Here is a 21590-nt window from a genome sequence, read left to right on the forward strand (position 1 = left end):
TCAAAGGCCCAGCCTCCTTTCCTAGCTCCACTTCCTGCCTTGAGGCTGGGGCCTGGCCCTCATTTTCAGCCTTCAAGTCCTCTTTCGCAAACGGGGATACGCTGCCGAGGGCCCTAACCGCCTGTGGTGCGAAGTGAATCACGCGCGCCGAGCTCGGGCCGGGGGGTCTGCAACCCACGTGATTGCCTGGCCGCAGGAGACCGGGCGGAGGCCAGATATCCGCGAAGGCTCAGGACAGCAGGGCCTCGAACCCAAGACCAAGACCGGTGAGCGCCCTCCCCCCTGCTCCGGGGACCGCCCCTCCTCCGGGGCGCGGGCGGGGCGAGGGGCGGGGCGGGGGTGGGGCCGCGGCTCTTTTCTCTGGAGTTCGCGCGCCCTGAGCCCTAGCCGTCCGCCGCTGTCTCAGCCGACTCCGCGCTGGTGAGTGCCGCCTGGGAGAGGTGCAGTCTCCCCGGGGACCGACCGAAGTCGGCTTGGCCCGGCCAGCTCTCAGGTCCCCGCTGACCTCTTGGCAACCTCGTGCCTCCAGCTCGCCGCGATGGAGGCCGCAGCCGAGTTCGTGGTCGAGAGCCCCGACGTAGTCTACAGCCCCGAGGCCATCGAGGCGCAATATGAGTACAGGACGACGTGCGTCAGCCGCGAGGGCGGCGTCCTCAAGGTAGGCGAGGGACCGAGTGGACCGTGGGGCTGGGGGAACCAGGGAGGCGGGAGGGAGCGGCAATTGCCCAACGTCTGCGATGCCCTCCCTGCAGCGAGGGGGGAGGGGCCTGTGGTCCCCAGCTCACCGCGGCGCCTGCCCCCAGGTGCACCCCACGTCCACGCGCTTCACCTTCCGGACCTCCCGGCAAGTGCCCCGACTCGGGGTCATGCTCGTCGGCTGGGGCGGGAACAACGGCTCCACGCTGACCGCTGCCGTGCTGGCCAACCGACTGCGCCTGTCTTGGCCCACGCGCACCGGCCGCAAGGTGGGAGGTCCGGCGGGGCTCGGTGGAAGAGAGGGCCTCGCAGGAATCCACGCGGGGAGGGGCTCTACGGAGGAGAGGGTCCGCAGGGGGCGGGGCTCCTGGCTGCGGGCGGGCTCCTGGGAGGGGCTTCCATGGGGAGGCGGGGACTCCTTAGGGGTCTTACGGGGGCGGAGCCTAAGGTGTGGGGGAACTTCTGGATGGGACCTATGGAGGAGCTGCTTCCTGTCCTGGCTTGGAGCACTCTGCTGAAGCGCCTTTAACAGTAAGGCGGAGTTTAAGGGTGCTGGGCCGGGGCCCTTGCCGGCTCATAGCCCTCCCCATGTCACACCCACCCTTCACTCGGCCCCATCTTCCGCACCGCCCCCCAGGAGGCCAACTACTACGGCTCGCTGACGCAGGCGGGCACCGTTAGCTTGGGCCTGGACGCCGAGGGCCAGGAGGTGTTCGTGCCCTTCAACGCGCTGCTGCCCATGGTGGCGCCCGACGACCTGGTGTTCGACGGTGGGCGGGGCCCTGGGCCGGGGGTAGGGTGGGAGGCGGGACATGGAGGGGCCCAGGCAGCGGGCCGGGCCGAGCTTGAGGGTCCCCTCTAGGCTGGGACATATCGTCGCTGAACCTGGCGGAGGCTATGCGGCGCGCGCAGGTACTGGATTGGGGGCTGCAGGAGCAGCTGTGGCCGCACATGGAGGCCCTGCGCCCACGGCCTTCTGTCTACATCCCGGAGTTCATCGCAGCTAACCAGAGTGCGCGCGCCGACAACCTCATTCAGGGCACGCGCGCACAGCAGGTGCTGCCCCTCCCTGCACCCCTTTTATCCCCTGCCACTTGTTCTCCCCCGCCATTTTTGTCCCCCCGGCCACCTGTTCTCCCGTCTTTATCCCCATGCTCCCATCCTGAGGGGTCAGGCCCTACTTTGCACTTAGGGAACTGAATAGCCCAGGCTTTCACAGGTCGGGGGAGCCTGTACAACCTCCCTCTTCTGCCCTCTTCCCCCAACCCCTAGCTGGAGCAGATCCGTAGGGACATCCGTGACTTCCGGTCCAGCGCCGGGCTGGACAAAGTCATCGTGCTGTGGACAGCAAACACGGAGCGCTTCTGTGAAGTGGTCCCGGGCCTTAATGACACTGCTGAGAACCTGCTGCGCACCATCCAGGTGGGTGCGCCCAGGAATGGGGTTGGGTGGGGTCAGGGCCAGCCCCCAAGCTCTGCGCTGACTGCCCGCCTGTTTCCGCAGCTGGGTCTGGAGGTGTCGCCCTCCACACTCTTTGCCGTGGCCAGCATCTTGGAGGGCTGTGCCTTCCTCAATGGGTCCCCACAGAACACGCTGGTGCCTGGTGCTCTCGAGCTGGCGTGGCAGCGCCGCGTCTTTGTGGGTGGAGATGACTTTAAGTCAGGCCAGACCAAAGTCAAGTCTGTGCTCGTTGATTTCCTTATCGGCTCCGGCCTCAAGGTGCGTGGACATGAGGGGCTGCTCAGCTCAGAATGGGGGTCCTGGGCCACGAGGGCTGGGCTTGTGCATTGCAGAGTCTGCAGCTGCTACAGGTCCTCTTGTCCCCCTAGACCATGTCCATCGTGAGCTATAACCATTTGGGCAACAACGACGGGCAGAACCTGTCGGCGCCGCCACAATTCCGGTCTAAGGAGGTGTCCAAGAGCAGTGTGGTGGACGACATGGTGCAGAGCAACCCAGTGCTCTACGCGCCCGGCGAGGAGCCGGACCACTGCGTGCGTGGGGCGCAGGCGCAGCAGAAGGGGTGGGAGGCGTCCCCAACACAGAAAGGCAGGGACCTGTGTGACTTCATGCTGTCTCCCAGGTGGTCATCAAGTACGTGCCATACGTGGGTGACAGCAAGCGCGCACTGGATGAGTACACATCGGAGCTGATGCTAGGCGGTACCAACACACTGGTGCTGCACAACACGTGCGAGGTGCGGGGCAAGAAGGGACAGGAGTGGGGCTGCCCATCAGCCTGGCCTGGCTCCTGACTCGTTGGCCCTGCAGGACTCACTCCTGGCCGCGCCCATCATGCTGGACCTGGCTCTGCTGACCGAACTATGCCAGCGGGTGACCTTCTGCACCGACATCGACCCAGAGCCGCAGAGCTTCCACCCGGTGCTGTCACTACTGGGCTTCCTCTTCAAGGCGCCGCTTGCGCCGCCGGGCAGCCCTGTGGTCAACGCGCTCTTCCGCCAGCGCAGCTGCATTGAGAACATCCTCAGGTGTGCCCCGGCCTTGGGGATCCCCATCCATGGCCCAGATGTCCACTGGCAGGGCTGCGCAGGGCACCAGTCTTGGGGTCTGGCCCTGCTGAGCCCTGACCCTCCCCCAGGGCCTGCGTGGGGCTCCCGCCACAGAACCACATGCTTCTGGAGCACAAGATGGAGCGCCCTGGCCTCAAGCGAGTTGGGCTTGTGGCCACTGCCTGCCCTGTTCCTTGCAAGAAAGGATCAGCACCAACCGCCCCCAACGGCTGTACTGGTGATGCCAATGGGCACTCGCAGGCTGAGGCACCCCAGATGCCCACCACCTAAGGCCAAGGCCATACAACTTCCCCATATCTCCTGCCCCCTTTGCTCCTCAGGACCCGACCCTTCCAGGCCTCCCAAAGACAATAAAGTCAGTGCCACTATCAGCCATGCCTGTGGATTCTTAGCGCCTGCGACCTAACCCTACCCCGGCAACTCTAGCCCCATCTGTTTTTCACCAGGTAGACACCTACCTACCCTAAAAACTCGTCCCAACCCTCAACAGTTTCCAGAACCCCGTGGGGCCTCTGCCTAACCTCAACCTTTGAAGGTGCGGCTGAGACCCCAAGGTGCAGGTTGTCGCTGCAAGCCAAAGTGAAGAAGTACAAGACCAGATACCAAAAACCAAAATCAAGTTACGTTTATTGATGGGGCCCACCCCTGCTGTCCAAAGGAAAGGAGGTCCCCAAGGAGCCCCCCTAGACAAAACAGAAATGACCGGAAGGGCCCATACAGGAAAGAACATCTCTGAGGTCCTTGGGTTTTTTATAAAATGAATGAGTCCTTCTCGCGGGGCCTCCCAGCCATCCAAGCTTTGACCAGGAGTCCAGTTGCCCGAGGTGCGACCTCAGACCCTCACCCTGTGGACTACCCGAGCCCCTGGACCTTGGCCCTGGGCAGGGGCGCTGGGCAGAAGCCAGGGCGGCAGTGGGCAAGGGGCTGCGGCCCCATCACACGCTCATGGTCATCCCGGGGGAGTACTGCGGAAAGACGAGGGGGTGGCGCGCGGGGGCCGGCTCAGTTCCGGCCTAGGCTGGGACCCGCCCCCCCGGGGTGGAATGGGGAACATGGCGGTGTGGATATGGAAAGGAAAGGGGTCGGGTGGCATTGGGTGGCAATGCAATGCGTGGGGAGGCCGCGGGTCCCAGGGTTGGGGATGGGATAGGGGCGGGGCGGTGAGATAGGGTGGGCGTGAGGAGGAGAGAGGGGGAAGGGAAGGATGCCGCGGCCGCCCCCCCACCTGGCCCGCCGCGGTCACGGTCTTGCTCTGGCCCCCCGGCCGCCCCGCCGGGGTCTGCCCGCCAGGCCCCTCCGGCCCGACGCCGCCGCGGGGGGGGAGTCGACGCAGTCGCTTACGCTTTCGCTCGGGAACGGGTGCAGGAAGGTCCCGGCGGCCGCCATCTCGCTGTCGTCCCGCGGGGTGCCCGGGGTGTTGCTCAGGCCGGCCACGGCGCCGGGGGAGCTCTGGGGGCGGCCGCCGTGAGCGCGGAGCGCCCCGCCGCCCAACCCGGACTAGGCCTCTCCACGCGGGCCCGCCCCCCGCCCCGCGCCGGAGAGCGGCCCCCTCACCTTCGGCAACCCGTCCAGATCGCCCGAGCCTGCGGACCGACAGAAAGCGGACACGCGGCTCAGACGCGCCGGCGCCACGGAGCCGGCTACACCAACCCCCTTCCCGAGGCCGCGCACCCTCCCTTGGCCCAGTCCACTGGGGCGCCGCTGGGGGTTCCGGGCGGAGGGCCCAGATTGAGGGTTGGGGGTGGTCAGTGCAGGCAGTCTGGCCTCCCCACTATTTCGTTACTGGACCCTCCTCCTCCCAGCGCAGCCCAAGTCACTGGGCTGCCCAGGGAGCTCAGGGTGCGCCCCCAATGCCCGCACGGCACACAGGCGGAGGGGCTGGAAGCCGCCAGGGGGCGCACGTGGCTCGCGAAGCAGCGGGTGGGGGTAGGGGTGGGGGGGTGTGTCCATCTAGGGACACCCACTCACCCAGGGATCCGTTGACATGGTGAGGCTCCATCGCACTCATGGCGGCCATGGGGCCCTCCGGACCAGGGCCGAGAGGGAACTGTAGGCATAGGGGCAGCGTGGGACTAGGGCCACCATCTCCCATCCCTCACCCTAGGGGTCATCGCCTCCCACCCAGAAAGTCCCCACTTACATTAGCCCTGCCGGCCCCCGGCCCGATGGGGTTCATGATGGTGTACATGTTCTCACTGGAGTTGGTGGAGTCTGGGGCGCACATGAAGGGGGTGGGGTGTGAGGGGGCCTCATTAGAGAACACCCCTCCCTATGCCCGGCCAGACCATCGTACCTCCAGGGCTGGGCATGATGGGTGTGCCAGGAGGCCCACCTCCTCCTGGGGGTCCCTGCACACAGAGGGAGACAGAGAAGGTGAGAAAGGCTCCCCATCTGCCACCCCACAATCCCTGCCCCCAGGTCGAGTTGCCCAGTGTTGGCCTCACTCACCGAGTAGCTGCCAGGGGAGGAGGAGGAGTAGGGGATCTGGGGAGAGGAGCAGCTGTGAGCAGTTGCCCCATACCACAGCACATTCTCCTAACCACCCACCCCATCCCAACACTCACCGAGTTGCCACTGGGGCTGGCCCACGGGCCACGCACCCCGGGTCCCCTGGAAGAGACAGTGGTAGACCCTGGGTCTTAAGCCAGGCAGTACACCCCCCAACCCCATGCCCCTAGAGCAGATGTTGGCTGAGAAGTAACCATGTAGGGATTCCAGGCCTGCCTTCAAATCCCAACCCATCACTCACTGGCCTCTAAGCCTTAGTCTCTCCACCCAAGAGTGGAGTAAACAATATCTGGGGCTGTTGTTGGCTTTTGGGTCTGCCCCAGCATACCCAGCCCAGGAAGCTGGGTGATGGCTCACGTGGGTACACCCCCAAGGGTCCCTGAGGGCCTTACATGCTCATGGCGGGCAAACCCGGGCCAGCAAGAGAGTTGGGTGGGGGCCGCATGCCACCTCCGTAGCTCTGTGAAGGCACAAGGGCTATGAGTGACGGCCAAGAGAGGGCAGCCCCTCAAGCTCCCCTTCCCCCTGGACCCTGCTCTTACCTGGGGCCCAACGCTGGTCATGCCCCGTGGAGGTGTCACCCTCTGCAGTGGGCCCATGCTCGAGTGCCCTGAGGACAGAAGGAGGGCTCAGGCTGGGCCCATTCCCATGTGAACATGCACTGTGGTGGTGGGGGGTGTTCCTGTGCAGTGAGGCAGCAGGAAACTGGAACTGGGGTCCTGATGGGTTTGGGGGGACAGCAGCTGGAGCTTCCCTACTCACCCTGAGCACGCGGGGAGGGGTCCATGGTGCCAGGGAGGAGGGGCTGGGAGCCAGGGAGGCCCACGGGAGGCTGCAGAGGGGACGTGACAGCATTAAGTGTGGGTGCCCCTACTCTGGCCCAACTCCTGCCCACCCTCCCCTCATCCCTCTCTCACCTGACTCGGCATCCGCAGGGTGGGCCGGGGGCCCCCTGGGAACCGCGGTGACATGAAGGGCTGGAAGAGGTGGGCCGGAGATCAGCACCTCCCCCCACCTGCTCACCCTCCAAAGCTACCCAGTTCCTGCTATGCCCAGTCCCCTAGCCTGGATACCCCTTGCTCCAGGACCAGCCAGTAAACCTCAGCCAGCTGGCACCTGGGTGTGTGGGAGCATGGGACAGCAATGGGACTGGGTGGGGCAGTGACTGTTTAAGGGGGAGGGACATCACAGGTCCTTACCTGAATGTGAGGCCCTATCATAGGGGTGTTGGGGTTGTGGGGGGAAGGCTGGGAGCCCGGAGGACAGAACCATGTGGGTTGGTAAGAGTGAGGTCACCCGAAGCTCCACAGTTTGCTGTGGCTCTGCTGAGCCTGGCCAGGAAGGGGAGGGGACAGGAGACCGTGGAGGCGGGTGAGTAGGCCAACTAGCCCTGCCCCACAGCCTGGAGTGGGAAGTGTGGTCAGCCCTAAGGGTAGAGTCATGGGAAGGGTCATGGGCGGGACCCATGGCTCAGAGAGCCACGTTCTGTGGCTGCTGGCACCCTGACACACACAGGTCAAGTGCACAAAGACCCTGCCCTCTCCTGCGCTAGGGCCCAGCCCATGCAGCCCCTCCCTTGCTGGTTCTACCAAGGCTGGCATGTGCACACCCACTCACCCTGGCAGAGCCCCTGCCTGTCACCCTACGGACACAAGCCCACCCAGGTCGGGGACAGGGACCCCAGCTCTGGTTGTACCTGGAAGAAGCCGGGTGCCATGGGGCCTGATGCCATTGCATCATTGGGGGCCATGCTCCCCATCACTGGGCTGGGAGCCGCTGCAGCGCTCTGCAGGGGTTGGGGAGATGGCAAGAGCCAAGTCAGGTCACTCCCTGCCTGTGTCTCCTCTCCCCAAGCAGTCTGGCCCCAAGGAATGACGAACCCGAGCCATCTCTACTTATGGGAGGATGTCTGGGCTCCAGGGGCACAGTGGATGGCAGGAGCTCTAGGTGAGGGAAGAGCCTCTGCCCCTGTCCCCACCCAGGTTTAGCAACCAGATGTGCTGGGTGGCCTTCAGCAAGGGCTCTGCCTCCTGTGGCACCTGAGACCCTGGAGGTGGTCAGAGCCCAGAATTGCTGAGCCCACAGCCCAGGGAGGAGGCCAGGGATCCCAGTCCCCAGTTAGTCCCCAGCCGGAGGACTCTGGGGGTCTGAAAATGCCATCCACCCAGGACTCCAGCGTGTGCCTCATCCTTCTAACACAGGCTTGTTCTTTCGGTCTGAATCTAACTGCAGATGGGTGGAGGCACAGTCCCCCATTCCCTGCCCATCCCAACCAGCCAAGTCCTCCTGGCTAGCGAGGCAGCTTAGCTGGGCCCCCAAGACACCTCAAATAAACCGACAAAAAACAAAATCAATGGGCAGCTTCAAGATGAACCTCCCTCTCAGAGGGCTCTTCCTTGGAGCTACTGTGCAGACCACTTCCCCCTCCTCCTCCAGTAGGGAAGGGAAGGAAACAGAATTCTGGAGTGGGGTCTCCAAGCCCCCAACCTCTTTTCAGATGGAAGTGGAGAGACTGGGTGCTTGAGAAGGGAGTTCCTGTATCTGCCAGGGGCAGAGATGCTGGTGGCAGGCCCAGAGTTGGCATGGGGACAGCTGACAGGCCACTTCCTCTGGTCAGTTCCAAGTCCCAGGCTTGTCTGCCTGTGGGGCCCACAGAGCAGGGGGAAGGGGGTGGGTGGGAATCTAGTCTGCAGGGCAGAGGGGACACATCCAAGGATAGGGAAGGGGAAGACACTGCAGGCACTGAGGAGAGAGCACTTCTCTTGGGGTCCCTTGACTCTTGTCTGTGCATCATCCCCCCTTCCCCTCCGAGGCCAGACCCCAAGAGGAAGGGGATGGTCTGTCTGGGTCACTGCCCCTGTCTGTGTCACACAGGGACACTCAGGAATTTGTGGGACTGCAGGCACTTGGGCTCAGAGGGGTTAAGCACTTTTCCCATGGTTACACAGCACATCTTGCCCTACAGGAGCAGGAAAGGGGCCCCTTGGCTGGGTCAGAGCAGGGCCCCTGGAGACACACCCCTCCCTTTGGGGGCCGTAGCCTGCCCTCCTTCCTCCTCCTTCTCAAAGGTCAGCCTCTAAAGGATTTCTGCCCTGGCCCCAAGCTGGGAGGGTATCAGTGGGAGCACTCCCAGGGCGCAGCACAAATCATTTGAAAGCCCAAGTGACCCTGTGTGTGGAGGGACAAAGCTCTCACCCCCTCTCCAAACTGCTGAGTTACCCGAGCCGGGCCTCCACCTCACCTTGTCCCACAAACAGCCCGATGGCCTAGAGCAGTTCTGCGTCTGCCTCAGTGACTGGAGGGGGGTCAGCTCTGAGCTCTGGGCCTGTCCAGCCGCCTCCACCTCATGCCTCATGGTGGGGGCAGGAGGGCAGCCCGGCTTTTTGAGCCACAGCAGGCGCCAGAGCATTTCCTGGTCAGGGAGGGCGGAGGTAGGGGCAGCTGCGCCCGACTCCCGACCATGAGGTGTGGAGGCGGGGAGAAAATAAGGCACCCCTCACCCCCTGCGGCTCCCCAACCCTTGAAGGGTTAATCCAGGGCAGGACAGCCCACCCTCCCGGGCAAGTGGCCCAAGCTGGACCCCCCAAGTCAATCATCTACCCAGAGGCGCCAGCCCGGCCCCACGTTGCCAAGACAACGGGCTGGGTGCGCTTTAGTTTCCTGGCGACGCGGAGGTCGGCCCCCAGCCCAGAGGCGCTGATGGAGCCCGCCACCAAGGGCGGGAGGAGGACGCCCCTCACCCCGCCTGCCAGTCCCAGTTAGCACAGAGGCGGGGCAGAACGTGCAGCGGCTGCAGCCTGAGGACACAGAGACCCTGCCACCCCAGGGCCTGGGCGCCACTCCCCTTCCCCTAACGCTGCGCCGCAGCTCTGGTAACCAGCGCGCGCCCCCGGGAAGCGCGCTCACTCCGGCGCGAGACCGCACAGCAAAGAAGACGACGCGGTTTGTGCTCCCTGGAGGAGCTAGGCTGGGGCAGGGGAGGGGCGAAGCCAGCGGCGGAGATGGAAGGGGGGACTGCAGCAGCCCGGAAGAGGGAACAGAGCCCAGGGGACCCTGGAGACGGGCAGCGAGGAGCTGGGGCTAGACTGGGGAGAGCCGGGCCCACGCGGAGTCACGCACGGACACAGCTCCGGACATATCTATGGCCCCAGTTCTGGCGGGACCGCAACGTGAAGAGTGGGACCCGATGGGGACGACCAGCAGTGACCTCGGCGGCTCCCATAAACGAGCATACAGCATGCATGGGGCGTCTTCAGGGACATGGTGAACCCCCAGACTTATCCAGCTGCACCCTGGCCCTGTAGAGGTCTGCACCCCTGCACAGGGGACCTCTCTGCTGGGAGGCAGTGAGTGGTGTGGGACCCTGGCCAACTGCAGAGAGAGAGAGGTGGGGACAGCGGAGACCTGGGAGGCCCAGAGGGGCACAGCAGGCGGATGACTCAGGATGTGAAGGCGCCAGCTGCAGGAGAGTGGGTGCACAGGGAGGAGGGGGCTGGGCAGAGGGGTCTCCCCCGGAAGCCAGCTAAGCCACTGCTTCCCCCTCAGGCCCACAGCCCAGGGCTCCAGAGCCCTCCCTCATCTGCTGGAGACCTCTCTGGGGCCAGGTGGCCAAAACCCCCAGGCCAGGGCGAAGAGGATAAAGGCAGGGGCCTGCCATCTGCTCCCCTATGACAACTAGGTGCCGCCTGCCCCCTCATGTTACCCACCCTCCTCTCCAGACAGGCCTCTGACTCCCACTCAGCCTGCAGGGAAAGAGGTGAAGCCGGCAGCCCCAGTCACCAAGCAAGGTTGGGAGGTTTGCCAAGTGCTCCCGGGTGCATGGGCAGTTAGCCAACCCTCACCAGCCCTGCCTAGGCTCCCACCTCAGAAGGCTCAGAAAGGCTGGGGTGGTAGGGGACAAGCAGTAGTGGCCGCCCAGCCGGGTCCCACATACACAGAGCTGGGCAGACAGGGAGGCAGGAGCTGGGGTTCAGTCTTCCCCGGTTCCACATGGGGTTCAGTGAGGAGGAGCAAAGGAGAGGCTGACCTCAGGAGGGCTTGAGGTTTTGGGGGACCCTCAGGAGCTGGGTGCACTAGAATGAGATGCCCCCACCCTGTGAGTGACCCTGGACCAAATGAGGAGCAGAAGGACCCCACAGCCAGGCTGACCTGCCCACCCAAGCCAGCTTCAGGCCAGGCAGCCTCCCAAGGCCACAGGCCCCCCACCCAGACCTAGAAGCCCTGGTCCCAGTCCCTGGGGTGGGGACTCACATAGTCCTGGAAGGCCTTGGCTTCACTCGAGTGCTCGCATGCCTCTCTGCGGTCAGGCGCTGCACAGTACAAGTCCCAGAACACGCTGTGGGCGGCAGGGGGGGACGATGGTTTCCCCACTCGCCCCCACCCAGCCCCACTCCGTGGCCCGCCCGCACCAGCCTCACACGCACCACCACCAGGAATGCAGGAAGCCCGGAGGCTCCCCCAGCGTAATGTTCTTCTCCCATCGGATCTGCAGGGGAGAGGGAAGGAAGGTGAGGGGCTCGCTGCCTGGCCCTGTCTGACCCCTTCCCCTCCCAAGAGGCAGCCTCAGCCCAGCTCGGTGCCCAGGGAATACTGGGGCAGGAAACCAGGGGGTCAGAGCAAGGGAGCCAGGTCAGGAGCAACTTGGGGAGTCCAGGGGCAGAGAAGCGGCCGGCAGATCCTCGGATGGATGAACAGATGCCAGAACACCAGCCTGCGGGCCCTGACCCGTCCCAGCCCTCAGTTTCCAGGGCACAATCCGACCCCACCATTGGAGACCTGACAAAAATGGAGTAGGGAGGATCCCAGGGTGTGGGTGGTGAGAAGAGGCTGGCTGGTGGGGAGGGGGACCTGCCTGGCCGGGCCAGCTTACCTCGGATAGAAAGGTCTGGGCTGACTTCTGGGCACCAACGTGCAGCAGGTACTCATATACGTAGAGCGCCAACCTGCAGGCAGGGGAGGGGGCTGGCTCAGGCTCTCAGGAGGCCTGGGGCAGCCCCAGAGCCCCTCCCTGAGGGTCCTTGGGAGGGGCTTTCCAGGGAGGCACCTGCTCTCCAGACCTACCTCCAGCCTCACATGCTTCCCCCATTGGTCTCCTGATTCCCCAGTTTCCCCCAGTCGCCCCTCAGAAAAGATGGCCTCCTCACCAGTTGCTCAGCCCAGTCAACACCTACACATCCATCAACGCCCAGCCTGCAGGCCCCTGCTCTAGACAGCACTTCTAGCAGTGCCCAATCCCCCATTTCCAAGCCAAATTCTGCTCAGTTCAACATCCCCCAAAGGACCAAATCCTGGCTTCATCCTGCCAATGCTGAGACCCCAGAGCAGCCTTGATCCCAGGGAGGTCCTCTGCTTGGAGAAAGGGCCCCTGAGTGTCACTCTAGATTGTGCTCTGGGTGGGGTCTCCCAGCAGGCACCCTGGGCTATGTGGCCAGGCCCAGCACACTGCCAGCCTCCCTGCCGAGAAAGGAAAGGGTCCCTCTGACCCAAGGTCTTCGTCTTCCAGGTGTCCCCGGACCTCATCCTCTTCCTTAGGATCAGTTCCCATCCACCAGTGAGGCTATGACTTATTCATACCAGGTCCCCAGGGGAAGTTGGGGGAAGTGGAGGTAGGGCCAGCAGTGCCACTCAGCTGCTATGGCACCCCATGGACCAAATGCCCAGTGCTTGGTACCACCGGACACACCAACTTGGCTGCTGCCCACCCGAAGAACACAAGCCACCCTCCAACCAGCAGCACCATTCTCAGGTCACACAAGGAGGCTAGACCATCCACACAGCTTTCCAGGCCTTTTCATCCTTAGACTCCACTCCACCCCCTCCCCATCTGTCTTCTATACCAGCCAGCAAAGGGACAACTCCTGCCCCTGGGGGGTCATCCATTCTTCCCCATCCACCCACTCCACCAGCCCCTCCAGGCATCCCAGGGTCCTTCTACTGTCCAGCCAGGCCTCAGGTGGGCTGGGGGGTTCTGGATCCAAGACTGGGGGTCCCCCAAGGGCTGGCTTGAGGCTACTCTGGTGAAAGCTGGAGGCCCTTCCAGATGCCTTCCCACTCAGCTGGCCACTGGTTCCATCCTAAAATAACCTTGCTTTGACTTACTCTCCTGCTTTTCTCCCGCCCTTCCCACCCCGCCCTTCCCAGCTCAGCTGCTCAACCCTCACATCCCAGCCCCCCCTCAGCAGACCACCCCAACCCCCAGGTCAGACCTCACCCAGGCTGTTCCAGTCCTTTTCTCCTGCTTCCCCCATCCCCGCCACTCCCCCTCCATGGGTTCTGCCCTTGCCCTGGATCCTCTTCCTCCCTTCATTCATCTGTCTCTCCAGTCATTCATTCATTCAACAAACATGCACCCAGCACATCCTTGAATAGTGAGCATAACAGACCCTGTCCCCCTGGAGGTCCTCTCACAGGGAGAGACAGAAGCAACAATACAAAGGAGAAGGTAAGTTGCGTGGTGGTGGGTTGGAAGGTGGTGCCTGTTACAGAAGGACAAGCGGGGAGGCTGGGGGTCAGAGTGGACAGCCATCCCAGGGCAAGGTACGTCCATAGCTCACACTGTACCACATGGGCTGTGACAGCTGCTGGAGGGAGAGAAATGGGGCGGAGGAGTAGGATACATGGGGTCACGTAGTTTTGAGTGTTTCCCCCCCCCCCAAGACTGGCCAAGGTTCCCACCTCATCATCACACCTCTCAGCAGCGCCTCCAACCCAGGCCCCCCCAGATCCCAACAGTGCACCCCAGAGGTCTCCAGCATTCCCCTTTCCAGCCCAGTTGCCTTCCTTGACCTCCAGCATCCACAATCATCTGTCCAGCTCACTCCTGCAACCAATCCTCCCTTTCTGGAGGCTTCACAAGTGGCTTGCAAGTATGAAGCAATGAACATGAAAAGCCAATGGGGCCAGAGGATCATTATCAAGAATTACCTGACCAGCCCAGCCTGCTCACCACCTTATCCTCAGGCAAAGAGAGAGGCTAAGAGAGGTCCAGCTGGCCTCTGCCCACCTGGGGGGACAGTGCAGGGAGCAGGAAAGGCTGAGGGGATGAGATGCCTGGAGAGAGGGAGGGAGACTGAGCTGAGGGGATCCAGGTAGCTGCCCCATGAGGGAAGGGCAGGAGCATGGGGTGGGGGGAGGATGAGGGGGCTGCACTCTGGACAGCTCCCACTCCAAAGGCAGGCAGAAAGCTCTCAAGGCTCAGGGAGCCTCCTGAAGAACACATTGAATCCCATTATGTCCACCAAGGGCTCTATGCTGCCAGGCCGTCGTGTCCTTCTCCATCATCACCTCTCACCCTTGACTGTCCCACTGTCGGGCTTCAGACCCACAGGCAGGTCCAGGAGCCCACCCCTGCCCGCTCTCTTCCCTCCCCCGCCTCTAGCCCTGCTCCCCCTCCTCCCCTCTCCCTGGGTGGCCTCCCCTCCCACTTTGATGACTGACACTGTACAGCTGCCCACAGGGTGCTCCTGGACCCAGGGTCTTAGGATCCACCGTCCACTTGATATCTTAAAGGCCCAGCCCCACCCCAGCTTCTTCCTGTCCTGCCTGTCCTGTGCCCCAGCCTGGGTGGTCTGGACTCACACAGGTGCAGGGCATGTGTGAAGATCCACCCAGCTGTCCCCCTAAGATCACTGCATTTACTGAACTTAGCGGGGGGGGGGGGACATAAGGAAAAAGCACTCTCTCTGATTCTGAGCCTTCTCCCTGCCTTCCTCACCACACCCCTGTTCCAGGCCACCACCATCACTTACCTGGATTCCCACAGGGCCCCTCCAGGAGCTGCTTCCTCTCCCACCCCTGGAGTCTATACTCCCTTGGGCTCCCTACCCCCACCATGCACTCCTCACTCAAGACCCTCCAGTGCCCCCCCCCCCACATTAGCCACTCTCTACTCCTCCACCCAGGGCCTTTGCATAGGCGGTTCCCCCACCTAGGGCATTTCTGCTAGAGACCCTCATGGCTCCAGTGTCACCTGTCAGAGGCGTCCTATCATTTCTAACCCCAGCCCTAGTCCATTCTCCCCCATCATCATATTTATCTCCATCTGACACAAGTCTCTGCTTATCACCTGCAGCCCTCTGGATGTAGCTTTGGGAGGGTGGGGACTTCGTCTCACTCCTGAGCTTACACAGAGCTGGGCATCCTGGGCCCCCAGCCACACTGAAGGATGAACCAACCAACCCTGGACCCCCTCCTGGGATGTCCAGGAAGCACAGAGGGAAGTCAGCACTTACTATCCTGATGTTAAAGATTGGGGTTGTAACCCAAAAGCAAAGAAAAGCTGGAGTAGGTTTTCAGTTTTGCTTGTTTTCTCATACATTTTGGTACTTAAATTTTTATTAGGATCGAGTGTCAGAGAATTGTGAGCAGTTTGTTTTTGGTGAAAAGTTTCTAAGCCTGGACATTTGATCAGGTTGTTTTGGGACCTCCAGGGCCCCCCACTGAGGGAGGGTATCCAGCTTGGGGGTCATTGTCCAGACCCTGAGCTGGGTTTATGGGGAAGGGCCTGGGCCCTGGATCCAAATCCTAGCCCCACCCCGGGCCCTGGTCAGCAAATGGCCTGCAGAATGAAGAGCCCACCCATCAGAGGGGCAGGCTTCTGCTTCAAGAAGGCAGGAGATGGAAGGGGGCATAGGGCGGCCCTGGGAGGCCCTCCCTCTAGAAGGTGACCTGGAGGATAGGGGTGTGCCCAGACCTGGAGTGCTCATGGGGAAGAGGTGCAGACGGGGCTGCAGCTGCACAGGGAAGCAGCGACTTAATGGGATACTGAAGTCTCCTGGGCTAAAATGCAGCACTATCGTATCAAAAATCATTATCAAGAATTACAGTATCAGGTGCTCCCCTCCCAGCTCCCCCCTCTCCCTTAAAGCCCCTGGAGGCACATGCTGCTAGGGGCTGGGAGATGCCCTCTATTCAAGGCCTTGTGTCACCCCCTCACCCCCTCCACCCCGTCTAATACATCACCAGGTCACACCGATGCCCCCAAAGAGACTCCCCAGCCTACACATGTCCTCCCTCCCCTCTGCCACCCTCATGGCCAGGCCTTCAGCTCTTAAGAGCCAGGGTGGTGGCCACCCTCATCACTGGCTTCCTGGCAGTCTCCTTACAGCCCTTCTCCCACCCAGCAGCCAAAGTAACGACCCCTACTCACAAATTCCACCCCAGCCTTCCTGCTCCTCCCTCTCCCTCCCCAGAAGCTTCCTGGAGACCTTGCCAGGAGGCTCCCCTATGTCTGCTGGCTCTGCTCAGCCTCCAGGACTTAGTTCAGGGACCCCTTAAGAACCTCTTACCCACACCAACTCCCACAACAAGGATGCCCATGGCCACACCTGAAAGCCCAGACAGGGATGGGACTGACACACGGTGATTCCCTTGCCCGCCGGGCTAATGAATAAACCACCTGAGGTGATGTACCCAAATCAAAACTAATCTCGGGAGGAAAAACACAAGGTGCCCAGTGACACTGACCATGATTGTCATTTCTAGAACTATTCTAAACCCACATGGCACCACTTAAAGTGTTCAAGGATATACACACACACAAAGCAAATGTTTAGATCTCCCCCCCACCCCAATTTCGGAGCCTCTGGGGCTGAAGGGGGAAGAGATGCAAAGGGGAAAAAAGGGCCTTCAACTGTCCCTGTCACTTTCATCCCCTTATTTAAAAAGACCTGAAACCAATGACCAAATGCACGTGCTAGTTAGTTCTGAGTGGTAAGTGCTCTCACGGCTTCCCTGTAGGTTGGAGTGTTCATTATTTACAGGGGGAGAAGCTGTGTCATCCTGCAGGCAGCCCCCTCAGACCCCAGCATCCCCCTCAACCACCCTGTCACACCTGCATTGTGCTCCCTGGACTCTGCACTCACCACTGCTTGCTGTGAGCCCCCCGAGGGCAGGGACCCATCATCCATGCACCCAGCAGGCACTCAGTCCATTTCTGGAACAGACTAGTGTTGAGATGGGGAACCCCCACGACAGGGCACAGGACAGGGGCCCAAGAAGGAAGGAGAGGAAGGGCAGAAGGCAGCAGGGTGAGATTGGGGAGGACAAGCAGTTCAAGAGTCAAGGACCCAAGTAGTGGAACCCCCTTCACCCCGTTTCACAGAGGAGGAAACCAAGGCCCAGAGACAGAAAGCGGCTCTGTTGGTGGCTGCCTGTGAGGGGTGCGCTACCTGCAGCCTCTCAGCCAGTCCTTGTGAGAATCCTGCCATGCCAGTTGTCCACACTTCAGATGAGGAAGCTGAGGCGCAAAGCAAGCAGCCCACCTCTCCCGTGGATCAGCCCCAAGCTTCTGAAAGCTTTCCTGTGCCCTAGAGCCTGAGACTTCAGCAGGCCCCTTCTCCTGGGGCCCAGCATCCCCATCGGGGAAATGGATGTTACCGTCTGGTGTTTCCCAACTTTCTTTAGCAGCAGAACTTCACCTCCAAATCAGTGCTTAAATGGGACCCTCTATAAGAAATGGATAAGTGTACGATGGCTCTGACCAAAGATGGGACTGGAGAACAGGTGATATAATGGGACCTTCAGCCTCCATGTGCGGTACTTCTGTAGATCCCAGCAACCTCCAAGAATCTCTGCTGGGCAGGCTAGGGAGTAAGGGTATGATGGGGGAAGGGGGCCAGGAATTCAAATAACCCCCTCTTATAGCCCTGGCTGAGAGACGAGGCCAGGTTCAAAGAATCAAAATCCTGGATTGTCCAGTGGGATTGAAACCCAACTCCAAACCCCACCATCCCAGCTCAAACCTGTTAGTCCCTCCCTTATCTTCACAGTCACCACTTAAGCTGCCATCTTTAGCTTTCTCCCAGATAGCTGTGCCTGCACACCCCCTACCCAGGTCCCCTGACCCTCTACCCCAGCCCGACCCCCAGTAAGCCCCACTCCACAAAGGAGGTGGAGGACACTTTTGAACACAAGCTTCTCTGGCCCACAGGTCATGCCCTGACCTGGGGAACCAGCCCCAGCTCTTTGGCCTGGCCTTACCCCAGGGCCTTTGCACTTGCTGTGCCCTCAGCCACCTGCTTTTCCTCCAGGCCTCTGCACACCTGACATCTTCCTCACACCTCACTATGACACCCTTTCCCTTCTTCATAGCACATCTCAAGATCCTCCCATCGGCTTGCTGCATAACTCCCTTGCCTCCCTGCTAGGATGTGGGCTTCTTGAGGGCCAGGGCCTGCCTTCCCAACCCAGAACACAGCCCAGCATATATCTGACCAAGTGAACAATTCCCACTGGGGTAGTGGTAGACCCAAAACCCCAGCAGCCAGAGTACAAGGATGGTCGGGGACAGGCAAGGATCCCCAGGAGTGGGCTGGCCATGCCAGACACCCCCTGCTTCCAACCTGGCAGGAGGCACGTATCAGCTTCAAAAAGTCTTCCTGCTTCATGGTGCTTGGAAATGGAGTCCAACCTCATAACTGTGCAGATAGACAAGAGAGGCCTGGAGGAGCAGTCATCTGTCTAGCGTCTTCCGGCCACAAGAACTTCTTCGCCAAAATTACCCCAAGGCTGAGTAGAAAATGGACACTCATCCTTGTGTAGAGGGGGCTCCCAATATCAGCCCAGGCAGAAAAGGCAGGACAGGAGAAGGGGGCTGACACCCATGTCCAGAGATCTTCTTCACTGCCCAGATGTTCAGCTCCTTCCTCCTGCTCTGGTCCTCAAGGAGACTCATCATGGGACCTCTCCTTTATGACCCAGCCTCCTCTCTGCTCCAGAAGCTGGGTTCCCACCCTAGGCCACCCTAGGTGACTCGACTACTAGGATCTTGCGACTCAGCCATTGGCCATCAGCCATGGCAAGCCTTCCGTTCTCTCTGGCACTGTAACAATACTGCAAACCTTTGAGTGCCCTTGCTGTGAGACAGTCACAGCTCCTAGCACCTTTCAAATGCCCCCCAAACCTAAGAGATAGCACTATTATATTATGTCTGCACTTCTCAGGAAAGGAAAGTGAGCTTGGGGGAGGGGACGCTCCCTCACCAAAGCCACAGAGCAGGTAAGTGGCAGTATCAAAGGCAAGCACAGCAGCCCAGTTTAAGGCCGCCTCTCCACCTCCAAAAGCTCTGATACCCCTCAGCCCCTCACCGCAGAGTCTGGGAGGTACCTGTCCTACCAGCCTGAGAGCACCTGCCACCCACAGCCCAGGGTCACGCCAAGAACAAATGGGGGCTTCGGGTTTGTAAGTCTTGCAGCTTTCCCAGGGGCTTCACCCACCTGTCCCAGCCCAGGCTGGACAGGTGGCCTTGTTGGGTGGGGGCGCCCCTCAAGCCCTGCCCTAGTCTCTGAAGCTCTTCCCGAAGAGTGGGGGTCTCAGAGCGGCCAGTCTCGACTGCCCCGGAAACTTCCCTGGAGAATAGGGAAAGCAGTAGGAATCCAGACCCCGCGCGCACAGGCATCCAATTCTCCACCGTCGAGGAGGTCTCGCTACCCTCTAGTCCCGATCTGATCTCGCGCGCGCCCGCTAATCTCGCGCCCCTCGGGTCTCCTGCGTCCCTTCAACTCTCACGACCTCTTGAATCTCGCGCGTCCCCTCAAATCTCGCGTCCCTTTTAAGCCCCTCACACCTCTTGGGTCGTACGCACTCCTACGTATCTCGAGACCCCTCGCGCCCCGTGGGTCCCGCGCGCCCCCTCAAACCTCGCGACCCCCTGAACGCGCTCCGGCCCCGAAAGCCCTGCACCCCGTACGCACGTGCCCAGCGCGGTGCCGGGGCCCACGGAAGCGGCGCTATCCCCCAGCCCCGCCCCCGGCTCCCGCGGTCCCGGTCCACCGACTCACTTCTCGCGTGCCTGGCTATCGGAGGGCACAGCCGAGCCCTTGCCCCCCTTGGCGTACATGCTGCTCCAAGCCGCCGCCGCCGCCGGGGCCCACACCTGTCAGGCGGCACCGCGGTCCGCGCTCCCGGTCGCCATAGCTACCCGGCGCCCGGGGCCTCACGGCCCCGAGCCCCGCACGGGCATCGCGGGCTTTGTCCGCGCGGGGGAGCTCCAGACGGCCGAGACGGCGGCGGCGGCAGCTCCAGCTTTGGCTCTGGCCGCGGGTTTTATTTTCTTCCTCTCTTCGTTCAGCGCGGGCTGTTCCGGGAAGCGCGCGCCCCCTCCTCCCGCCGCGCGCGCCCCCGCCCGCCGCCTCCCCGTCGCCCGCGGGCGCCGCTCTTAAAGGGGCGATGGCGGGAGCGCGGGTGGGTCCCGCCGCCGGGACCGTGGGCCGGGCGCGCACGCGCAGTGCCCGCCGCGGAGGGAGGAGGCGTGGGGCACTAGTGGGGACAGCCACCCGGGGGTACACAGCGGGGCTCAGCTGATCACGGCTAGACACACACTCTATCCAGACAGAACAAGCCACCCACATTGTACACCCAAGAAAGCAGCCACACTTAGTTGCGGCTACACACTCCGACACATGACTTTACACACATAAATCCTCACAGTTACTGGAACAACTACTGATAGCCCCATAAAGCTACAGGCAGTCACACTTGGTGTATCACCCCGCAGAGCTACCTACACCCAGCACACACACGCACACACACACACACACACCCGCTCAGGGACACACTGTCATACACGTAGATATACAGAGCTCAAATAATGGTTGTTACAGAATATTGAAAACAGACTACATTCATGTAGGCACACAGCCGCAAAAGACATGCATCGGCACGGCTGTGCCACAGCTTCCAACAGCTGTGGGAAGAGTCCACGCAGCTGCTAGCGGTCACCCTGGGCACACCGTCGCAAACTCCGGAGGGCTCCTCACAGGGACCTGGGGTCTCACCAAACCACAGAGGACTCAGTGTCACAGAGTCACATGCAACACAAAGACTGCACAGACCAAAAGCTCCTGGGGTACTCAGGCCACACCCTGGAAGCCACTCTGCACTGCCCCACAGTCAACACCTCGTGTCAATAGTAGGTGCTAGGTGACTGTTGTTTACTGACTGGGTCACTCCCGCTGGCTCCGCCTCTCAGCCTACAGCTGCCAGCTGTAAAAGGGATGCATTCCACCTTTAATTACCCCCCTACAGGAGTCGGGTGCAGGGAGTGCCTCTTTCCCCCACCTGGAGCCCTTCTTCTCCCCCTAGAGGGTGTGCAGAGGAGGTGGGGGCCAACACTGAGGCAAGGACTCCCGCAGGGCAGGGGCACCTGGGAGGGAGTCCTGTGTGCCCGGCCACCCGTGTGTCGTGTGCGCTGGCTGTGTGTGGGCCGAGTCGGGGAGGCGGTCCAGTTGCGACTCAAGGTCTGGATGCTTTTATGATTGTTTGCCATAGGTATTCTGTTTGCCGTATATGACCGCGGGTGTGTTTGTGTGTGTGTAAACACGCGGTTCCTGTCTGAATGCACGTGTGCGTCGTTGTGCGTGGGGAATTAGCAGGAACCTCGTCGCTGTCCGGGCAACCGTCCCTAGCTCTGCGGCCGTGGTGGTGCGTCCGCGGCGGTTGTGCTGGGCCGAGTGACGCCGCGTCAGGCTTTGTGCACTAGTGTGTGTGCCTCCGCGAGTGGGTGGATTGCTGGCCCCCTGGGATCTGTGCTGTGTGGTGGTGCGCTCGGATTTCCCGTGTCGTGTGTGTCTCCCTCCGAGCGCCCCTCCCGCTGCCCGCCGACCCCCACATCATGCTTTCCTCTTAGAAGTCCCCCCACTACCCTCCCCCCTGCAGCCTTCTGACGGGCGGGAAGTCGCGAACCGCTGGGGTTCCAGACAGGCGAAGAGGAAGGGAAGGGCCAAGCGGCCCCAGCCCCGCCCCCATCCCGAGGGGCCCGGGCCGGGGGTTGGAGGGGAACGCCAGCCCTTCCCACTTCCTGTCCAGCCGGCCACCCCCTCCCCCAGCTTCCTCTCCTGCAGGCCTCCCGGGGCCCCGG

General features: G+C 61.9%; 2 protein-coding genes across 8 annotated transcripts; one reads left to right on the top strand and one right to left on the bottom strand.

Moving 5' to 3' along the window:
• The first annotated feature begins 333 nt into the window (after positions 1 to 333).
• On the top strand, positions 334 to 3597 carry ISYNA1 (inositol-3-phosphate synthase 1). Of its 2 annotated transcripts, XM_015235013.3 has the most exons (11): positions 334 to 420; positions 530 to 658; positions 804 to 965; positions 1334 to 1466; positions 1559 to 1752; positions 1969 to 2118; positions 2200 to 2415; positions 2526 to 2690; positions 2780 to 2893; positions 2967 to 3184; positions 3295 to 3597. In XM_015235013.3, the coding sequence occupies exons 2-11, from the start codon at positions 539 to 541 to the stop codon at positions 3494 to 3496; spliced, it is 1674 nt and encodes a 557-aa protein (XP_015090499.1). In that variant the 5' UTR covers positions 334 to 420; positions 530 to 538; the 3' UTR covers positions 3497 to 3597. The 2 variants fall into 2 exon arrangements, with proteins under 2 accessions (XP_015090499.1, XP_072803462.1); XM_072947361.1 differs by lacking the exons at positions 334 to 420; positions 530 to 658; positions 804 to 965 and adding an exon at positions 1124 to 1227.
• Positions 3598 to 3826: 229 nt separating this feature from the next.
• On the bottom strand, positions 3827 to 19878 carry SSBP4 (single stranded DNA binding protein 4). 6 transcript variants are annotated; one of them, XM_072947365.1, is made up of 17 exons: positions 19513 to 19875; positions 11604 to 11676; positions 11158 to 11219; positions 10985 to 11043; positions 7431 to 7520; positions 6652 to 6711; positions 6497 to 6566; positions 6277 to 6344; positions 6127 to 6194; positions 5791 to 5836; positions 5675 to 5710; positions 5520 to 5574; positions 5367 to 5437; positions 5195 to 5273; positions 4781 to 4809; positions 4452 to 4675; positions 3827 to 4191 (listed from the first exon to the last, which is right to left on the bottom strand). In XM_072947365.1, the coding sequence occupies exons 2-16, from the start codon at positions 11657 to 11659 to the stop codon at positions 4466 to 4468; spliced, it is 1059 nt and encodes a 352-aa protein (XP_072803466.1). In that variant the 5' UTR covers positions 11660 to 11676; positions 19513 to 19875; the 3' UTR covers positions 3827 to 4191; positions 4452 to 4465. The 6 variants fall into 6 exon arrangements, with proteins under 6 accessions (XP_072803466.1, XP_072803463.1, XP_072803464.1 ...); XM_072947362.1 differs by having other exon boundaries at positions 10985 to 11069; positions 19513 to 19872; XM_072947363.1 differs by having other exon boundaries at positions 4568 to 4675; positions 10985 to 11069; positions 19513 to 19870.
• Between the last annotated feature and the right edge of the window lie 1712 nt (positions 19879 to 21590).

The sequence above is a fragment of the Vicugna pacos genome, chromosome 22, assembly GCF_048564905.1.
Source record: "Vicugna pacos chromosome 22, VicPac4, whole genome shotgun sequence".
In the NCBI taxonomy this organism is placed as follows: Eukaryota; Metazoa; Chordata; class Mammalia; order Artiodactyla; family Camelidae; genus Vicugna; species Vicugna pacos.

What these genes read in the sequence shown, in the direction of transcription:
- SSBP4 (XM_072947362.1), bottom strand. Translation starts at nt 19,571, where the DNA reads ATGTACGCCAAGGGGGGCAAGGGCTCGGCTGTGCCCTCCGATAGCCAG. An exon ending in TTCCTGCATTCCTGGTGGTG is followed by an intron (nt 11,070 to 11,157) that starts GTGCGTGTGAGG and finishes TGCCGCCCACAG; the next exon opens with CGTGTTCTGGGACTTGTACT. An exon ending in TGGCACCCGGCTTCTTCCAG is followed by an intron (nt 6,712 to 7,430) that starts GTACAACCAGAG and finishes CACCTCTTCCAG; the next exon opens with CCCTTCATGTCACCGCGGTT.
- ISYNA1 (XM_015235013.3), top strand. Translation starts at nt 539, where the DNA reads ATGGAGGCCGCAGCCGAGTTCGTGGTCGAGAGCCCCGACGTAGTCTAC. An exon ending in AGGGCACGCGCGCACAGCAG is followed by an intron (nt 1,753 to 1,968) that starts GTGCTGCCCCTC and finishes CCCAACCCCTAG; the next exon opens with CTGGAGCAGATCCGTAGGGA. An exon ending in ACCTGCTGCGCACCATCCAG is followed by an intron (nt 2,119 to 2,199) that starts GTGGGTGCGCCC and finishes CTGTTTCCGCAG; the next exon opens with CTGGGTCTGGAGGTGTCGCC.